Below are 20,452 nucleotides of genomic sequence, written 5' to 3'. Positions count from 1 at the left end.
TTATATTTTTTAATTTTTTCTATTACTGGTTCTTGGTTTAATTCTTTCATAATTTCTTCATTTCTTTTGTAATCAAATAGAGTATACTTTGCAGTTTTTCTCATAAACTTCATTTCTGCTGTTATTAATCTTTGTTTGCCTTTTTGTTTTATTGTCCAGATTTCGCTTCCATTCATTAAGACTTGTAAACGCGTTGTATACTTTTAGTCTGGTTTGTTTTTGAAGTAGGTTTGGTTTAAATATAGAGTTAATTACACCTGTTATTTTTAAATATTTTGCAATTTTTACGTTTATATCCTTTTCATTTTCTTATGTGATCACACATCCTAGGTAGTTAAATGAATTCACCTGTTCTAAGATTTTGATATCTATTACTATTTTAGTTCTTGCTGGATCTTGTCCTTTAAAGGCCATGGTTTTTGATTTTTCTGTTGATATTATCATACCATAATCTTTGGCTATCTCATTTAGATCTAAAATAGCTTTCTGTAAGTTATCTGCAGAATTTGTAATTATTATTTGGTCGTCGGCAAAAAGGAGAGTGTTTAAGTTCACCGTAGGAGAAAGTTTAATACCTTGATGTAAATTTTTATTCCATTTTATTATTATTTCATTCAAGTAAATATTAAAAAGAGTTGCTGAGAGGGGACATCCCTGTCGGACCCTTGGTTTATCTCTCTTGTATATGATAGCTCGTGATTTAATTATTTTCATATATACTTGTGATAGCTTTTAGGATATTATTTGGTATTTGTCTTTCTTTTAATATGTTAAATAATATGTTTCTTTTAATATGTTAAATAATATGTTTCTTTTAATTTTGTCAAATGTTTTTTCAAAGTCAATAAATGCAATATATGTTTCTAAATTGTGTTCTCTTCTTTTCTCTATTATTAATTTTAGGTAAAAGGCCGGGTCTATACATGATTGTCCTTTTCTAAATCCATTCTGTACTTCTAAAATAAAGTTTTCGGAATATTTCATTAGTTTGCTATTTAAGATTCTGCTATATATTTTGTTACATGAATTTAGTATACTGATACCTCTATAGTTTTTAGGTATCAGTATACTGATACCTAAAAATCCTATTACCATTCTATTGGGGAGATACCAGTTGAATAAATTTTATTTAAAAATAATAAGTCTTTCTTTGAGTCTTGTTCCTGCATATGTATATAGTTCTGAACCTAGCTTATCTTCTCCAGGTGATTTTCCGTTACTTGTTTCTTTCAGGCTGATTTCTAATTCTTCTTTAGTTATTTCCTTTTCATTTTCATTTTCATTAATTGTTTGCCAATTGTCTTTTTTTAAAATATTTGTCTGTCCACAATTCTGTGTAGTAATTTAGAAATTCTTCCAATTTCAATTCGGTGTTGTGTTTTCTTTGATATCTGCATTTAAGTGTTTCAAAATCTTATATACATTGGATCTTATTTTATATAAATCATGTTCTAAATTAGAAACAAATTTGTTCCATGATTCTCTATGTCTTTTTCTGACTTCTCTTTTAGTTATGGCTCTTATTCTTTTATATTCTATTTCATCTTCTAATCTTTTACTGCTTAACCATTTGTGATAGGTTTCTTTTTTCTTTTTGATTATTTCTTTGATTGTATCATCCCAGATCTTCATTTGTTTTTTTTTTCCTTTTATTGAATTTTTTGGTCTTTCCTAAGCTTTCATTTGCTGCTGCATTTAGTATTGTTTTTATATTAAGCCATTCTATTTCTATTTCTTCATTTTGTTTTATTTAATCTAGATATTGGTTAATTCTTTATTCATATAGCCATTGTACATTTGTATCATTCAATAATCTAGTTTTATAAACAAATGTTTCAAATTTTCTTTCTGTTCTTGTTACTTGTAGCCATTTAGGTGGTAATCTTAATTTTATTTTAACAAGGAAGTGGTCACTGCTTATTTCATATCCTCTGTGAACTCTAACATCTAGTGAAAATTTTGATGTCTTTTCATTTAATATAAAATAATCTAATGTCGATTTCCATCCTCTTGCTTCCCAAGTATATTTATGTATGTCTTTATGTTTATAGAATGAATTCATTATTTTTAGGTTATTATAAACTACAAAGTCGATCGATTTTTTACCATTCCTGTTTAGGGTATGTTCTCCATGTATTCCTATATTATTATTAATTTTGGTGTTTCCAATTCTTGCATTTAAGTCTCCTGCTAAAATTATGTAATCATTTTTATTTATTTTATTATACATGTTTTGTAGCTGATTATAAAAATCAATATTATCCTGTTCTCTTCCTTCTTCTGGGGCATATAAACCAATTATTGTTAAATAGCCTTTATCTATTTTTATTCTAGCTTTATTATTCTTTCATTCCATAATTTATAATGTTTTAAGTGTTTTGAAAGTGAGTTATGAATCCAAATCATGACTCCTGCTTGTTCTCTTTGGTCTCTGTCAACTCCACTGTATATCACATTAATATTTTCGGTTCTGAAAGTTCCTTTTAATTTCTTTTTTGTTTCAGTGATTACTGCTATTTTAAAATTTCTTTCATTTAATAGTTGGTCTAATTCTATTTCTTTATATGCTATTCCTCTTACATTCCAGTTTGCTATGTGCATTATATTTTGTTGTTTCCATTTTTGTTTTACCTTTTCCATAGATTCAATCTGATTATCTTTTTCTGTCAGCTTACAAGTAGAATTATGTTCTCCATGTCAGGGGACTAGCCTGATGATGGAATAGTTCAGTGGTGGGGCTGCTACCTTAAGGCTTCTGAACTAGCCTTCTTCCAAATTTAAACCCATAGGAGGAATAGGGTATATTGAAGGAGTAAAGAGCAGATTATAGTAGAATTATAGTAAGGTTTATAGAGAGCGCATAGTTATAAGGCCAGAAATGAAAAGACCCCATGGCCCTCGAGCACTCTAATAGCATAAGGGTCATAAAATAAGAAGAGTTGGCTGATAAGGCCTTATAGGAAAGATTAAAGTGAGTGGATTTTCCTCAAAGTAGAAGAAGAAGAGGATAGATCCAGCTAGGGTCCATGGGAGTGCCACTTCCCTTACAATCAAAGTGATTGCCCCTTATGGCCCTGTTGGTCCACGAGTCCTTATTCAGTATATTCGGACCACCCCACCATACACACACAATTAAACAAGTGAAACGTGTAAACAGGATCAGATTTCTTAAAAGATATAGAGTGGGCCAGGTAATACCTACCTTTACAGGTTAAGATAAACCTTTCAATCTTCCAAAGCTAAAAAGATGCACAGGCCAGTAGAGTGCTACTTACCGTACAGCTAACTAAGAAACTGAAGCCAAAAAATGCTTAGTCTTATTAAAATAATGAAATTAACTAGTTGTAACTATATCCCCAGATTTATTAGAAATAGTGCAGTACATTTTAACTTCTATTTCTAGAGATAAAATATTTGCCACTACATGGCAAAAGCTCATACAAAAAAGTTATCTTATCTATTCCATCAAAAAGACAGTCATTAATATCTAAGAATGGCCTCTCTCTACTCAAGAATTAAATGCGCTTTCTGTAGGTCCAGATTTCATGTTAGCAAAAAAGTCATTCCAGTAGTGGACTCTTTTCTGGTAGTTGACAAAGTGCTACATGATATTTCTTCAGATGTCGTTAACTGACTTCAGTTACAAATAGCACAAATATTTTCAAAACCAAACCTACTATTCCAGATTTGTCTTATCCAGAAATGAAGGCCTTAATATCTCTCTCTCTCTCTCTATGGAAGAATAATAATTTTATTATTACAAAAGCTTGAACCACTAATGGGAAAGCATTAGTGGTTCAAGATCAAAATGAATACTACAGAAAATTAACTTAAATGTTATGACTACTCTCTCTATATATAATCCTCTTGCTAATGATTCTGCTATGTTCTAGATTAGGGAATTAAGCATTCTCATAGATAATGTTTCTAACTGGGATGAGGAAACCTAGAAGAAACTCATGTACTACTATGGGCATCCTCCTAATCTATTTGGACTACCAAATGTCCACAAGATGAATATTCCATTAAGTCCTGTGGTGGACTGCATTGGTTCTCCATGTAACAAAATTGAATTCCAAATTGCTCTCGGCATTCACAGGAAAGTCTTCACCATTTATCAAAAATAGTTCTAATTTCACAGAAAAGATATGAGAGCTTCGTCTTTGCCCAGGTGATCTCCTTTTTAGCTTAGATATTGTGTCATTATTCACAAATATTCCTTTAGATGAAACATTTAACTTCCTCAAGCAAGATTTACAACAGATAATCAGCCTATTTGACTTTGTCATTCATTCTGGCTACTTCACACACAAAAACAAACTTTAACAACAAATTAAGGGCACATCAGTGGGTAGTCCTCTTTCTCCGAACACTGGCTGACTACTTCATGGAAAGATTTGAACAACGTATACTGAACAGCATCCTTCCTGAGCCATCCTATGGAACAGTTATGTTGATGTTTTCGCAGTTTGGCATGGGTCCTGCAGACCTACTAGAGTTTGTCAATAAGATCAACACTTTTCATCACTGTATCCAGTTTGCTCTTGAGTTAGAAGAGAACAATCAAACTGCCCTTTTAGATCTCTTATTACTTTATCAATCAAATGGTAGCATTCACTTCTCAGTATTCAGAAAGTAAACACATACTGGATTTTATATTCATCCTCTTTTACACCATCATAATTGTCAAAACTTTGGCACAATCAAGACTTTAGTAAATCGAGCAAACTCTCTTTGCTCCACTGAAATTCTGCTCTCCCAAGAAATAAATCACATCAAGTCCACCTTCCTCACTAATGACTTTACTGAAATCGTATGTCAACAGGATAATAATTTCGATGAGAGGCAAATGACAGTTTGCCTCTCATCAAAATTGTGATACAGAGGTGATTTGTAGTGTTTCCATTCCCTATGTTAAAGGTGTCTCAGAAGGCATAGCTAAACTACTTAGATCTGCTGGCCTACAGATGTCCTTCCATCCTATCAACAAGACATCTACTTTTCTAGGCTCAGCTAAAAGTAAAATTCTGCTTTTAGTCCACCCTGGAGTATATCAAATTCCTTGCCAGTGTAGATTATTATATTTGGTCAAAGAGGTAAATCGGTAGCTGTGAGTCATGATGAACATTTAAACTACATTAAGTTCCATGAGCCAGAGCAATTGGGACTTGCAAAATGCACTATCACCACCAGACATTGCATTCTTTGGAAAAAAATTAAGCTCTCCATAAAAGTAATAATCTCCTGGACTGTCTATACAAAGAGAGTTGTGAGATTTTGCTACATCGACTGAATCTAAACAGAAATGATGAACTTCAATTAATGTCTCTTACGAAAAATAGTTCACATTCACAAATTTCAGAATTAACTTAAATTTAATTATTTCTTATTAAATCTTGTTAAAGTTATTTTTAAATTCTTTTAACTTCAACAATGTATATTCATCAATGACATGTACAAGTTTGCACGTGTCACTGATGAATATACCATTTTTGTTCTTGTTAAATTTAGAGGTCATAACGAAGATGCTCTTGATACTAGGATGAAAATTGTATACTAATACAAATATATACATAAGTAATACATTTTATGTTATTAATTATCATGTTTTACATGATGGTACAACATAACAAAATTTCATGCTAGCTGGGGAGTCGCCCGGTTAAACAAGGCCCTCATTGTTTTCGCCAGGGAACCAAGGTGAACAGCGACAAGTCAGCTACTGGAACGAATCTGAAAGCACACCCCAACTCGATATCACCAGAGTTACAGATCGGTACTATCAACATAACTCCATTTCGAAGCCTGAATGGCAAAGAAATGAAGCAAGCGGAGGAATTAGATAAGTACCAGATCAACATAATAGGAGTGACTGAAACAAAAAAGGCAAAAACTGGTGAGATCTTTCTGCGCAATAAATACAAAATGTTATATTCAGGCAATGAAAATCAAGGAAAAGAAGGAGTAGCCATAGTATTCAACACAAAATACGAGGCTAATCTTCTTGAATGGCAGTCAGTCTCAAGTAGAGTGATGTGGGCAAATATGAGAATGGGGAACTGGACAATGAGACTTATTTGTGCCTATGGTCCCACAGAAGGTTCTACTAAGGTAGAGGTGGAGGAATTTTTTCAGGCTTTAGAAAAAGCAACTGACACAATGAAAAAGGAAAAGTTGGTCCTTGTTGGAGATCTAAATAGCAGAGTGGGAAATGATTGTGAGACATACAAAAATATTTTGGGAAAATTTGAAGAAAAGAGCAAAGCTAATAATAATGGCAAATATCTGTTGGATTTCTGCTCAGGACATGAACTGGTTATTACTAACACCATGTTCCAACATAAAAATGTGCACAAATTCACATGGAGAGAAGAGGCAAGGAATAAGAAAAGTCTCATTGACTGTGTTATTGTTGATAGTGATGTTTTCTTCCTGGTGCAGGACACCAGAGTGTACAGAGGATTTGAAACTGGAAATGATCACTATTTAGTCTTGAGCAGGATAAAATTGAATTTTATATTGAAAAGAATAACATGTAAGAAAGTTTTAAAGCAAATAAAAGTTGAGCAGCTCTCAGATGTGAGCTGTAGACTAAAATACACAAAGATTATTGAAGAAAAAATGAAAGAGTTTGAGAACAGGAATCAAACCTTGGAGATTCAGTGGCAAACCCTGAAGAAAACAGATTAATTCATCCAGAGAGGCATGTGGTGAGGTTGTCTGCAAGGATAGAAAAATCAGAACTCCATGGTGGACACAGGAAGTTAAAGAGGCACTGAAGGGAAAGAAGAAAGCATACCAAAAGTTCCTGTCAAATAAGTCAGCTTGTGCTCTTAGAGAATACAGAGACAAATGTAAGAAAGCTAAACAAAAGTCATGGGAGGACTTTGGCGAGAACAAAGAAAACAAATATCAAGAAGGTGGTGTTAAATTGTGAATGAAGATATTTATAATTAATAATACTTCATTCATAATTAACATGACCTACCATATCATAAGCAGGATTTATTTAAATTTATTTTGTTAGTCTCTTGCTTATAAAATGTTATTCATGTAATCCTTTTGAGTTTTGATAGTTAATTTTATGTAATTTTAAAATATATTATAGATATGAAAAAGCTCTGTATTAAAGTGTCATTTATTTTATTTACTTTATTCCTTTAATAATATTATAAGAAACTGTAATGTATAATTTAATATATCCAGAAGATTCTTTGTGATATCATTTGATTGGGTGTTGTGAGAAAACATACATATTTCTCCTAGCACGTGTTGGAGGGTGAACTACTATATACCAAGGAAAAAACAAGATTGATGTGAGCTAAACTGGTGAGAACCAGTTACTGGTGGGAAAAAGGAAGGAGTGGATATGAAAACGAAAGTAAAAAACAGTCTCGAGTAGGGGCGTATAGAGAACGGTAGCTGGAGACTGGAAGGGAATTTTGACATGCCGAAAACGGAATTTAAAGGACCGGGAATTGCTTGGTATTTTAACTAACCTTTTTCTGAGTTGCATTTATACCAAAACTTCCTAACGCCTAACAGTGGAATAGTGCAGGAAATAGGATAATACGTATAAGAAAAAGAAGAAATAGGTAGATAATTTAAACCAAGTGCATAAAAGTTATATTCTCCTGAGTCTATAAATCAGTCGTGGAAGCGGAAGATTCTTATAAGTCTGTGTTATTACAAAGTAAAAGTCAGCAAGGACTTTAAAAATGTTGTTCGATCTCCCTATGATGTGATGAAGCTATATCCTGGTAAGATTACTTTTGCTATACTTAGTGAGAAGTAACGAAAATTAATTCTGCCAATAGTATATTGTTCCTAGTTACTGTATTCAGTGGGTCAAGATTTAATGTGTGATGTCCTAAGACTTTTCCCTCTTCAAGTGATAAATGCTATATTATTGAAATAGGTGTTCATTGACTGAACGAGAATACTGAGAAGTCAATTTGTTGTAATTTAAGAATCTCGAACTTACAAGAACTAAAATTGATTGACTGAGCTTAGAGAAGTACAAATGAATGTCTGATGGTTCATGAGTTGTATTCATTCTGAATATCTTGAATTGATTTGATATTTAAATATTTTTAAATATAACCTTCATCAGAGTAAAGTTATGATAGAAGGCCTTTGTAACAAGAAGGATAAGATCCGTTAAATATAATTTTCAATTATAAAGTTTGACCTCAGCTGAGTGGTATACTAGAATCTTAATGAGAGTTTTGTATTCGTTTAATTATAATGTCCCTGTTGGAATGCTGTCTTATGATATAATTTATGTGACACTGCATTGAATAATTTTGTTTGAATTGAATCTTGTATTTGCCTGATTGTTTCATTGCACCGCTCATTAAAATAATACAAATCTCAGCAGGAACCCTATGTAATAAAAATAAAAATCTCGGCCTAAAATCAGCTTATGATAACCTAGTACGGTTGAAGGTTGATTTATCTAAGTCTCTTGCAATTCAGAATATGGAGTGGTGCAGTATAATATAAATTTTCTTCATTTCGATTGATATATCAGCCTACAACCAATTAAATACTAACAAGAGAGAGTTATAGGATGATAAAACTTGATTGAGCAGAAGCTACGATCCAACAGCGATAAGATATTTTGGAGGTTGTTGAAGAAGCTTAGAAATGGAGGAAAGAGTGCTCTAAAAGGTGTAGAGACGATAAAGGTGACATGAAAACAGGAGAAAAAGATATCCTCGAAGTATGGAGTAATTACTTTGAAAAATTGCTAAATGAAACAAGCAGTGATAGCACAGTGGTAAAAAACACTCTTACTCATACTAAAAAACAGGCATACAGTCTGGAATACATATCCATACTTGAAGTAGAAACAGCCATCAAAGGCTTGAAATATGAAAAGACAGCAGGAGTAGATGATATTCGACCAGAAATGCTGAAGTATGGTGGTATAAATGTCTTACAGTGGCTGCACTGCATAGTTCAGAAGGCTTGGATAAAGGGACGAATTCCTGATGATTGGAGTAGAGCTCTCATAGTACCCATATATAAAAAGAGAAATAAAACTGAATGTGAGAATTACAGAGGTATTTCTCTACTGAGTGTTCCTGGCAAAATCTATACAAGTATACTTGAGAAACAGTTCAGAAGAATTGTGGAAGAAAAGCTTGGTGAAGAACAAGCTGGATTCAGGCCAAATAGAAGCTGTCAGGATCAGATCTTCACTTTACGACAAATAGTTGAGAAAGCATGGGAATATAACAAAGATCTGTATTTAAGTTTTGCCGATCTGGAAAAGGCATATGACAAGGTGCCAAGAGAGAAGCTATTCAATACGCTACAGTTATATGGTGTCAATGGGGCATTATATCAAGCAATACTTTCTTTATATGAGTTGTAAGTCAGCAGTTAGAATTCAAGAAAGTACAGAAAGATGGTTTAATCTTAAATCTGGTGTGAGACAAGGATGTACATTATCACCTCTGTTATTCATTATCTATATGGATCACATTATGAAAGAAAGTGGTATTAAACATGATATAAGAATTGGAGATGTTATTGTCAGTTCTTTGCTTTATGCAGATGATGTTATACTTCTAAATAAATCCACTACAAGTTTGCAGGATTCCCTGACTAAATTGAGTAACTGTTGTAATAGATACTGTACGAAGGTCAGCAATAAAAAGATAAAGACAATGAAAATAGGTAGAATCGTTGAAAATGTCAACTGTGTTGTGAATGGAGAACCTGTGGAACAAGTAAAACATTTCAGCTACTTAGGCACGATTTTTACTGAAGATGGTAAATTAAATATGGAAATAGACAACAGAATCAACAAAGCTGGTATGGTAGGAAGTCAAATGAATAAATTCATATGGAATAAGAGAGAAATTAGTCGGAACACTAAGTTAGATGTATACAAGAGTGTTCAAACCAGTTTTAACTTATGGATCTGAGAGCTGGGTCAGAAGTAAAACACGTGCAAACACTAGAGACCGTAGATAAGAGAGTCCTGAGAAAGATTAGAGGCGTTAACAGATGGCATCAATGGCAATATTATATTAAAAACGAGGATATTAGGAAAGAACTTTTGTCAGCATCCAGGAATGCATTAGCAGAGCTAATCTCAGGTGGTATAGTCACTTAAACAGAATGGGTGAGGAAAGATTAGCAAAGCAAGTATTCTCTGCCAGGTTGGCAGGAAAATGACCCAGAGCAAGACCACGATATAGGTGGATTGATATGGTACAAAGTGCCTTAGACGATAGAAATATAAGATCTGATAATGTTGGAGTCTTGACAAGTAACAGACTGATTTGGAGGAAAATTGTAGATAGGTAGTAATGATGTAAATTTTTCATGTAGTACTATCATATCTTGTACACCCCTTGAGGGTACATGTCAGGAATTTGATGATGATGATACATTAAGTTATTATGAAATGATAACATGAATGGACACTGATATTACATAGGAAGTATATAGAGTAGTAGAAAGTTGCATTACTAAGTGATTCCTTTGAGTGTATATTATCTAGGCAGAGATAATGTAGTAACCGTTGCAGAAGTAGATAATCTGGACATGTTTACGATACCAATCTCAATGTGAATACAGTCATTGGAATGGATGAGATACCAGCCTGTGTTTTACAGGAAAGTGCAAGTGAAATGGCAGTATCTCTGATCATGTTCAAGTTTCAGAACTTGAAGAGTACCATGGGAGTAGAGAGAGCAGAATAATTCTGTTGCATAAAGGAGACTCTTAGCAAATTATAGACCAATTAGTACCAGGAGTGGTGGGGATTAAGGTAATTGAAAAAGCTGATTACATGGCTTCTTAAAGGGGGGGGGTTTAGAGAAGTCTTGTGTTAGTAATTTATCCCGCATTCTACAATAAAGTGACAGTCAACTTGAATAAAGGAAATGGCTATAGTGTCGTACTGCTAAACTTTGCAACATTTGGAGCAAAGTTCAATTTGTATATCAATAATATTGGGAATGATGTTTTTTGGGAGGGAGGTGGGAAACTGGTTGTTTGCTAGTGATACTCAAGGAAAAGCATTAGTTACAAAAGTGATGTAGAGATTCTGTAGAATGATCTAAAAAGGTGGTAGTTTTGGCAAAGGATTGTGGGTACTAGTTTAATATAGCAAAGTGTAAGTTATGCACTTTGGGCTGAAGAGATTACAAGCCGTTTATTATATGGATGGGATTGTATACTAAGAAAACTGATCAATCTTGGAATTTAGAAATAATGGTGGAACAGAGAGTTGAAGTTCAGAAGACATGCAAAAGAATGACAGGCAAGTCAGCTCAAATTACATGGATGTTAAGTCTTTGTTAGGGAGGAACCTAAATGTGATGGAAAGGATTCAGTGGCAAGTAATCCAAATAGTAACCAATTTCTAGAGTGTTCCTTATGATTAAAGGCCAAAGATTTGTGAGTTACAAATCACTTTGTGACTTGTAACAAAGTTATTTGTTACAAGTCACAAGTTCAGCTGATAGGTAAAAAACAGGTTATATGACAGAAACATGTAACTTGCTGCAGGCGTTTTACAAAGTTCATGTTAAAGAAATATTTTAATTGATGACTGAAAAGGAGAGAACTAAAGGGTCACAGCTCTGGAAGTTGTATAAGAGTGTGGTTAGCAAGAGTATAAATACCTTTTTTTTTTTTTTTTTTTTGCTTGAGAATGGTAAATGAGTGGAATGGGTTGTCAGAGTCAGTGATGTGTGCTTTCTTGGTGAATGAGTTTTAAGGAGAGGTATGATAGACATTCTGTGAATAATGTGTAGAGTAGACCTCAACATTGTGAGTCATGAATCATCAGATTCCTTCAGAGACAGGAAGCTAGTAGAAATGTTTCTGATGATGAAAATGAATGCAATTTATAAAATCACTTTAAAGAGAGTATTAAAAATGACATTAATAACAAGTGTTAAAATTTTACCTCTTCTCGCTGTTTCCGTAGCATTTTCAATGCTTTGTTTTCTTTCTTGAATATTTCTAGCTCATCTTCCAGTTCTTTAAGCCTATTCTGCAATGCTGAACTGTTTATATATTCTGAATTCTTTTCTTGTTGACTGATATGATCACTATCCTAGAAAGGCATATAATATTTTTCAAAATCATCTTAACTATTTTGTGATGTATTGTTTATTATAAAATAAACATAATATATTATATAACATATAAATTGTTGGAAGTTTTTCCACTTGGTTATACTAGAAATTAAAGATACAAAGAAATTATATAAATCCAAATATAAGCAAACAAAGCTTGCACCTGAAGTATTTTCAGGACTGGGGCATCTCGTATATAAGGCATAACACCTTTTGGCTACTTGCATATGAAAATACGACGTCTGCATTACTTCAACCTTAGTATTGCCTCTGCATCTGGCTCCCACTGATGAGAACTCAATAAAGGTTGAAACTGGCATGGGTAGTGACCCTTCCCATAATGCATAGCATTATACATGTCCACAAGGATATGTGCTTTGCATTATGGGATACTAAGGCAAATGATGTGAAGTCATTAGCTTCAATATATGAGTTGCCCCAGTCCTGAAAATACTTCAGGAGCAAACTTTGTTTGCTCCCACTTGGATAAAAGATTAAACCAAGTATATAATTTCTTGGTACCTTTAATTTATAACATATCAATCATGCATTTGGGGAGAGACAAAGAATATTTCTGATAATATATTCTTGCAAGTTAATTCAGACTGCCACAAATAGTAATGAATGTCAGCTGAATGTTGCAAAGCTCTAACTGTACATTTTTTTGGCTTCAGGAGATTACAAATTGAATATTATGATAATGAAAAATTGTTGCAAGTAGTCGATGAGGCACAAATTCTAGGAGTAATTAATAAAGAAGAAGAAATTAGGGCTACATTGCTAAAGTCACAATTAGTGTTCAGATATTGTCTTTTGGGTTTAGTGTGAAAATTCAGATGTTTGTTGCTTTATTATTATTATTATTATAAAGAGAGCCCTCCAGGGAGTCGGGGATTCATTCACACCGCTTGTACTTACAACATCCAATGGCAATCCATTCCAATCATGCACCACCCAATGAGAGAAAAATCTAGCCATCACCTCTTTCTTAAGCGGCATTCATTCTTTAAGGATACTTGTGCCATAATGTTTCTTAAAATTCACTTAACACAAGAAAAGGAATAAAATTTAATAAAGGGCCATATATTTTGATCTGAAAATTACAGATCATCAGTGGCATTAAGTAATAAAATACAATGTAGAACTAGAACAATAGACAAATTTAAAACAGTGCAAATCAAAAACTGAGGATACATAGTATTATTAGCTATTACTTAACTGTATTATTAATTATTTAAAAACTTTAATTATATGTAATTAGAATAAGACTTTTCCATATTTTTGAAAGTGAGAGGCAGTCATTCAAATTCAAGTTCAGACAATGGAGCAAGCGTGTTTCAGACCATAGGATACTGTATTCAGTATCTATTCCATGATGTGCAAGGCCAGATTACTCAGGTCCACTGATGATATAGAACTGGTGTTCTTGTGTTCTTTTCTCCACCAAAAATCCAGTTTGTCTAAAATAAGGGAGATGACAGTCGCATGGAATTTGGTATATTTAGGGAAGAGTGAGAGGAGAGAGTTTATCATTAGACAATGGGAACCATGACGACAGTTTGTTGAATGAAATAAACTTCGCCACAAGATAATATTTATAAGAATTCTAGAGATTGGTTCCGAGATGCCAGAAATGTATGGGATAGAGATTGTACTGTTTCCTTAATATTTAAGCTGGGTTATGGGCATAAAAAATACATTGTAGTCTGCTCTGAAGAGCCATAGCATGATGTAATAAAGTTTTAACAACACTTCTGACAGGGATAGTAAGCCAACTGCTATTGAATATTATATTGTGCTCAAACTATATGGAGCACACTGCAACAACTACAACAAGAACAATTGCATCAATAATCTAGTGGAAACGTTTATTCCATTCAACAAATTGTCATCATGGCCCCATCACCTAAAGATAAACATGCTCTCCCTGATATCTACCAAATTTAATGTGACTGTCACCTCTCTTATTTGGGACAAGCTGGACATTTAGTGGAGACGAATGCAAGAATACTAGTTGTACATCATCAATGGGAAACCTGAGAAATCAGGCCTTGTCTATTACAGAATATATATACTGAACACAATATCCTATGGTCTAAAACATGCTTACTCTGGTGATGTCACCATAAATTGAAATGTTTATTTAAAGGAAGTGCCCAAGTCTTGCTTCATTATCCTAACTCAAATTGGAACAACTGCTTCTCGCTTTCAAAAATATGGGAGTCTGTCAATATATAATTATTTTTTTTAAAATTATTAATAATACAATGAATTAACAGCTAATAATACTATGTTTCCTCAGTTTTTGTTTTGGCTGTTTTATGTGTAACATCACATGGTTCTCGTTCTACCTTGTATTCTATTACCTAATGCCAATGACAATGACCTGTAATTTTTAGAGAGAAATATATGGTTTTTATAAAGTTTTATTAGTTGTGTTATCATGAGAATTTTAAGAAATCAGATGTTCTTAACCAAGATAATGGTGGACTTGTGGAAATGTTTCACAAGTGTTTGATTCTCACCCAAGAGATAGTAAATCTACACGACATTAATATCATAAATAGATTAAGGATTAGCTTGCTTGAGAGAAGCCAAACTTTTCAAGCCACTTCAGGCACCCAATAAGAAAGACAGTCTCACAAAGAACAATGAAACTGATCTAAAGCCATTCACAAACAGTTATGTCCATGGAGGTTGAAGAGCAAATGTGCTACTCACTCAGTCAACTAGGCCACCAAAGAAATCAAAGATAAGGAGATATGATAGAACACCAAGTTAGTAATTTGTACAGTATACCAAGCAAACTTTTTAGAAATATATTAACCAAAAGATAAGTGTCTAAGAAGAAAGACGTAACATGCTGATGTTTCTTGAAATAGATGAGGTTATATTCCTCAGGAGGAAATGGCATAAGGAAGAAACTTCTGGAGAAAAGAGGAGGAAGAGATATTAATTCAGCAGGTTTGATGCTGAACTATGAATGGGTAATCACCAAGGGCTGCTTTTTTTTTTTTTTTTTTTTTTTTTGAGGCATCTCAGAAAGTAGATGACAGCAGTCCATTTAGAAGAATAGTGGCACAAAAATACCTATATAAAAGGCATAGAGCACAAAACAAAACTTCTACAAGGAAGTAATTATTGGTCATTATCATTATTAACTCCCACCTGCATTATTCATAACAGGTGAAGAAAAAAACAAGGGATCACTGTTAGAAGCTGAAAAAGGGTGTGGTCAACAAACATGTCAAGATTTTTCTTATGGTATTGGCAAAGAAATGGAATTACTTGCCAAAAGGAGTTGTTTGTTAAGTTAACGTGTTTCAAAGAGAGAGATATGAGAGGTTTTTAACTTAGACAGGAATATAATTGATAACCTGAAATCAACAAGCATTTTTTGATAAATTTAGTTTAATCCTTTATCCAAGTGTGAGCAAACAAAGTTTGCACCTGAAAGTATCTTCAGGACTGGGGTAAGGTAGTGCAACACCAGAACGACTCCTTCCAAAGGTGGAGCAAGCTACTAACACTCCTATCTCAGTATCTCCCATAATGCAAAACACATCTCCTTGTGGATATGTCTAATGTTATGCATTAAGGGAAGGGCCACTACCCAGACTAGTTTCGACCTTTATTGAGGTCTTTTCAGTGGGAGCCAGGCCCAAGTGGAGATACTAGCCAGAAGCATTAGCAAGGTCATCTCTACCTATAGGAGTTACCAAATGGTGTGCCACCTTTTTAATAAATTACTCTGGATTTGAGAAAGATGTTGAAAGTTTATTTTTCACTTGGTTAGGATATAATAAATTTAGTTTAATCCTTTATCCAAGTGTGAGCAAACAAAGTTTGCACCTGAACGTATCTTCAGGACTGGGGAAAGGTAGTGCAACACCTGGACGACTTTGTAAGGACGACTCCTTACAAAGGTGGAGCAAGGTTTGTGCCTGAAAGTATCTTCAGGACTGGGGTAAGGTAGTGCAACACCAGGGCGACTCCTTACAAAGTGGAGCAAGCTCTACCTTTGTAAGGAGTCGTCCTGGTGTTGCACTACCTCACCCCAGTCCTGAAGATACTTTCAGGCGCAAACTTTGTTTGCTCACACTTGGATAAAGGATTAAATTAAATTTATTATATCCTAACCAAGTGAAAAATAAACTTTCAACATCTTTCTCAAATCCAGAGTAATTTATTAAAAAGGTGGCACACCATTTGGTAACTCCTATAGGTAGAGATGACCTTGCTAATGCTTCTGGCTAGTATCTCCACTTGGGCCTGGCTCCCACTGAAGAGACCTCAATAAAGGTCGAAACTAGTCTGGGTAGTGGCCCTTCCCTTAATGCATAACATTAGACATATCCACAAGGAGATGTGTTTTGCATTATGGGAGATACTGAGATAGGAGTGTTAGTATCTTGCTCCAACTTTGCAAGGAGTCGTCCTGGTGTTGCACTACCTTACCCCAGTCCTGAAGATACTTTCAGGTGCAAACTTTGTTTGCTCACACTTGGATAAAGGATTAAACTAAATTTATTATATTCTAACCAAGTGAAAAATAAACTTTCAAGCATATTTTGGACAGAAACTATATATCCATCATCAGCGACCAATATTCTCTCTAATTTTTGCTGGCTCATGTGTACATGAAAAAAATTTTGTTCAAATTTCCAGTCTCAGGCTCAATATATCTTTGCTCACAACAGCAAAAGTCACAAGCCACAAACTTTTAATCTGATATACCTAATATTGGCGACAACATCTGTTAAAAAATCTTGTAACGCTGCATGATAAATATTTCTATAAGACCAAATATTTAGATATCATAATCATATTCAAATATTTCACTAAGTGTAACTCGCATGTTGTTCTTTGATGCTGGCAATGAATTTTCAACACGTTTGTCCAACTGCTCAAATTTAAACAAATTCGCAGTTTTTTCTGCATTCATTTTGACAGTAACATTTTGAGGGTTTAAAACACTAAAACCACTAATGTGATATTTCTCCTATTAATGTTATCCTTTTTGTTTATTTATGACCTGTGAAATTGCAACTACTACATTAATTTATTTGAATATGAGTAGGTACAAAAATCCATCACTATTTGCATGAGTTCAAGTGGCTGTACTGTTTAGACAGTACACATTCTAAACAAATATGCCTCTGCAACTTGCTGACATCAGAGTCAGTTTGTCCACACAGCACAGCACAGGCTAAAAGTAACTAATTAGACTATATTAAGCTGGTATGTGTTAGAGCAATATTGAAATAGAGACTGTAGAAATTACTAAATAAAATAAGTGATAAGTATGATTAATCATATAATTTGATTTCATAGTACATTAAAAAATTAAACTTCTTGCTATGATTATGTAGTCATCTGCAATCAAAAGTGTATTAAGTATAGTTCCATGAGCCAGTTTAAATTCTGGTTTTATATTTTTCTTCCATTTCTTTACTATTTCATCTACATAGATATTAAATAAGAGTAGTGACAATGGGCAAACTTGACAGATCTCTCTGTTTATGGATTTCCATTCTGCAACTTATTCATTGATTCTTACAGCTATTTGATTGTTCGGATACATTAGTTTTGCAGCAAGCAGCTGATTTGAAATCTTTAAATTCTTGAGTATGGCCCAGTTTGTTCCTTAAGACTCTGTCAAAGGTTTTCTGGTAATCTATAAATACCATGTGTGTGTGTTTCTATGTTGAATTTGTAATGTTTTTTCCCTTAAGATTTATAATGTAAAATATATAAATAACGTAAAATTTATAATTAAGTTCTTGCCTTGATGGTAGCTTTACAGAATCATATGATCGCACTGATATGATTGTTGGCTTGTCGAGAGCTCCTGAAAAGATTAGTAGTATTTTATGTTATCATTGGCAATTTTACTAGAATTTTATGTAGTATTGTTTGCTTTTCGTTTCTTGGTGTGTCTACGCGATTTCTGTGTGGTTTCCGTGTTATTTTAATTATTAATTTTAAGATAAGATAGCGTCCATATGGCACCGATGAAAAAAAAAAAAAAAAAGGCGCCCAGGTCGCCATGTTTGTTTAAAAGTTTTGATATGAAAGAGTATTTGCAGTGTGCTGTCTGTGAGATGTATGCTTTGCGAAGAGTAGTGGAAGTCTGGTTAGATGGTGATAGTGGAATTAATATGTGCAGAAAGTGTAAGGAGAATGAGGATCTAGAGCATGTTTCGAGTGGCGAGAGTGATATCGTTAAAGAAAGTCAGAATATAGAAAATAGTGATGTGATAAGGAATTGCGAGGTAGTACCAGATAGGTGTGAGAGCTTCGTTGATAGTGTAAATGAAGGTAGAAATACAGAATGAATGGATGATTTAAATGATAATGAAAATGGTGAGATACATGCAAGTAGTGAAATCGCTCAGTTGAGAAGAGCAATACACAGAGCAAAGCAGCAACTGGAGCATATGGAAAAATGTGTACTGAACATACTGACTAATAAAGCGAAAGTCTGTTATGAAAAATAAGAGGATGTTCGTAAACGTAAATAAAATGAAGGAGCGAGTGCTGTATGGAGATTCACTATTAAGAGGTGTGATAGTTGAGAGTTTGACTAAATCATACCAACCGGGTGCGAACATAAATGACGTCAGCGAATTTATTCGAGTACAAAAACAGAGGGTGAAAGAGATGATAGTCATGGCAGGAACAAATGATTTGAAAGAAAACAAAATGGAAATGAGAGAGGATGTGAGGGAATTACTTGAGGTACCAAAAGGGAAGAGTGAAAGAGTTAGGATGGCGAGTATTTTTCCACGATATGACAGTGAAGTGTTTAGAAGCAGAGCCATAATTGCCAATAACTTTATGCATGGGTTATGCATGGAGAGTGGTGTGGAATTTGTGGATGTGTGGAATTCGCTGATGTGGATGTGTGGAGTGAGTTCGATGGACGAAAGGATTTATATAAGATGGATGGGTTATATTTGAATGGATTTGGTATACGGAGGCTTGAAAAAGTGTTGATGAATGAAGTGGAAGTGGATGTACAGACTCAGGGAAACTAGATTTATTAAGGGGGGGGGAGGGGGGGAGTAGATATGCAGACTTTAGGGAAACAGTTGAGTGTATGAATGAGTATAATATGCCCGAGCGAGTACAAAGGACAACAAATCAGAATGGGATATTTAGTATAAGGCACCAAAGTAGGGATGGAAATAATGGGCTTCTGCAATTCATGTACACTAATGCCAGAAGTATCAGGAACAAGAAGGAAGAGTTTTTGGCCTTGGCACTTCCAGGCCACAGGTTGTTGGTATATTAGTGAAACATGGCTGACAGAAGATGATAAAGTGGGATTCAATGCGACAGGTATAGCATGTTCAGGAGTGATAGGGAGAATAAAAAGGGGGAGAGGAGTGTTATTGATGATAGCTGATGAGTTGCAGCTAAGGAGAATAGTAGTTGAAATGCAGGATAGAGAAAAGAGCACATTTGAGGCTATTTGGTGTGAGATTGAAACTAGCAGAACAAAATATACAATTTGGTGCTGCTATAGACCAGGTGATGAAATAGATGGTGGGGATAGTATGCATAGGCAAATAAAAGAAATGAGTGGAAGGAGGGTAATTATTATGGGAAATTTCAACTAGGGGTAACATTGATTGGAAGTAGGAGAGGGCACATGGGAGGAAGGAATTGGATTTTATGACGTTATTAAGGGACAACTATCTACGACAGCATGTAGTGGAAAATACTAGGGGGCAGAGAGTGCTTGACCTAGTAATTGCATCTGAGAATGTGGCTGTAACAAACATGACCATGTTGCCACCAACTGGTGAGAGTGATCATAAGGTCATGACTTGGGGAGTGGCTAAAGGAGTGGAATTTACAATTAAGAAAGGGTACATGTGGAATTACCGGGCTGATAAGTATGGCAAGCTTAGGAGTGTCCTTGGCTCAGTGCCATGGCATGTAAAACTAGAAGGGCTGGATGCTGATAGTGCATGAGAGGTGGTTAAGAAGTGTTTGCAGGAGACAATGGTTGACTGTATACCAAGAGTCCAAATAATAAATCAAGTAGGGGTTAAATGAATGAATAACACTATTAGGCTTGAGCTGCAAAAAAAGAAACAATTGTGGAGAGAATTTAAGGAGAAAGGTAACCAGCAGGTGCAGGAACAGTATAAAGCTCAGGCCAGAAAGGTAACAAAGGTGGTAAGAAAAGTAAAAGCAGATTACGAAAGAAAATTGGCCATGCAGGCTAAAGAGGATCCTAAACAGTTTTTTCGATATGTTGTAAGTAAAAGAAAAAATGTATATGGCAGATTTTAAAGGATGCCGATGGTAGGGAGGTAACTGAATCAGTTGAT

The 20,452-nt window shown here is 34.3% G+C and overlaps 1 protein-coding gene across 2 annotated transcripts in view; it reads right to left on the bottom strand.

The window, feature by feature from the left end:
• The window catches only part of Sas-4 (spindle assembly abnormal 4), a 527,986-nt gene that overhangs the window by 213,845 nt on the left and 293,689 nt on the right, over positions 1 to 20,452 (bottom strand). For both annotated transcript variants that reach the window (XM_090396928.1, XM_090396929.1), the window contains one exon: positions 11,936 to 12,085. In XM_090396928.1, the coding sequence (XP_090253054.1) occupies positions 11,936 to 12,085 (150 nt within the window). The remainder of the gene's footprint in view (positions 1 to 11,935; positions 12,086 to 20,452) is intronic.

The sequence above is a fragment of the Typopeltis vanoorti genome, chromosome 8 (assembly GCF_054136105.1).
Source record: "Typopeltis vanoorti isolate ZY-2024b chromosome 8, IOZ_Tvanoo_1.0, whole genome shotgun sequence".
Classification (NCBI taxonomy): domain Eukaryota; kingdom Metazoa; phylum Arthropoda; class Arachnida; order Uropygi; family Thelyphonidae; genus Typopeltis; species Typopeltis vanoorti.
Note: the sequence above shows the minus strand (reverse complement) of the source record. Positions and strands in the feature narration are given on the sequence as shown.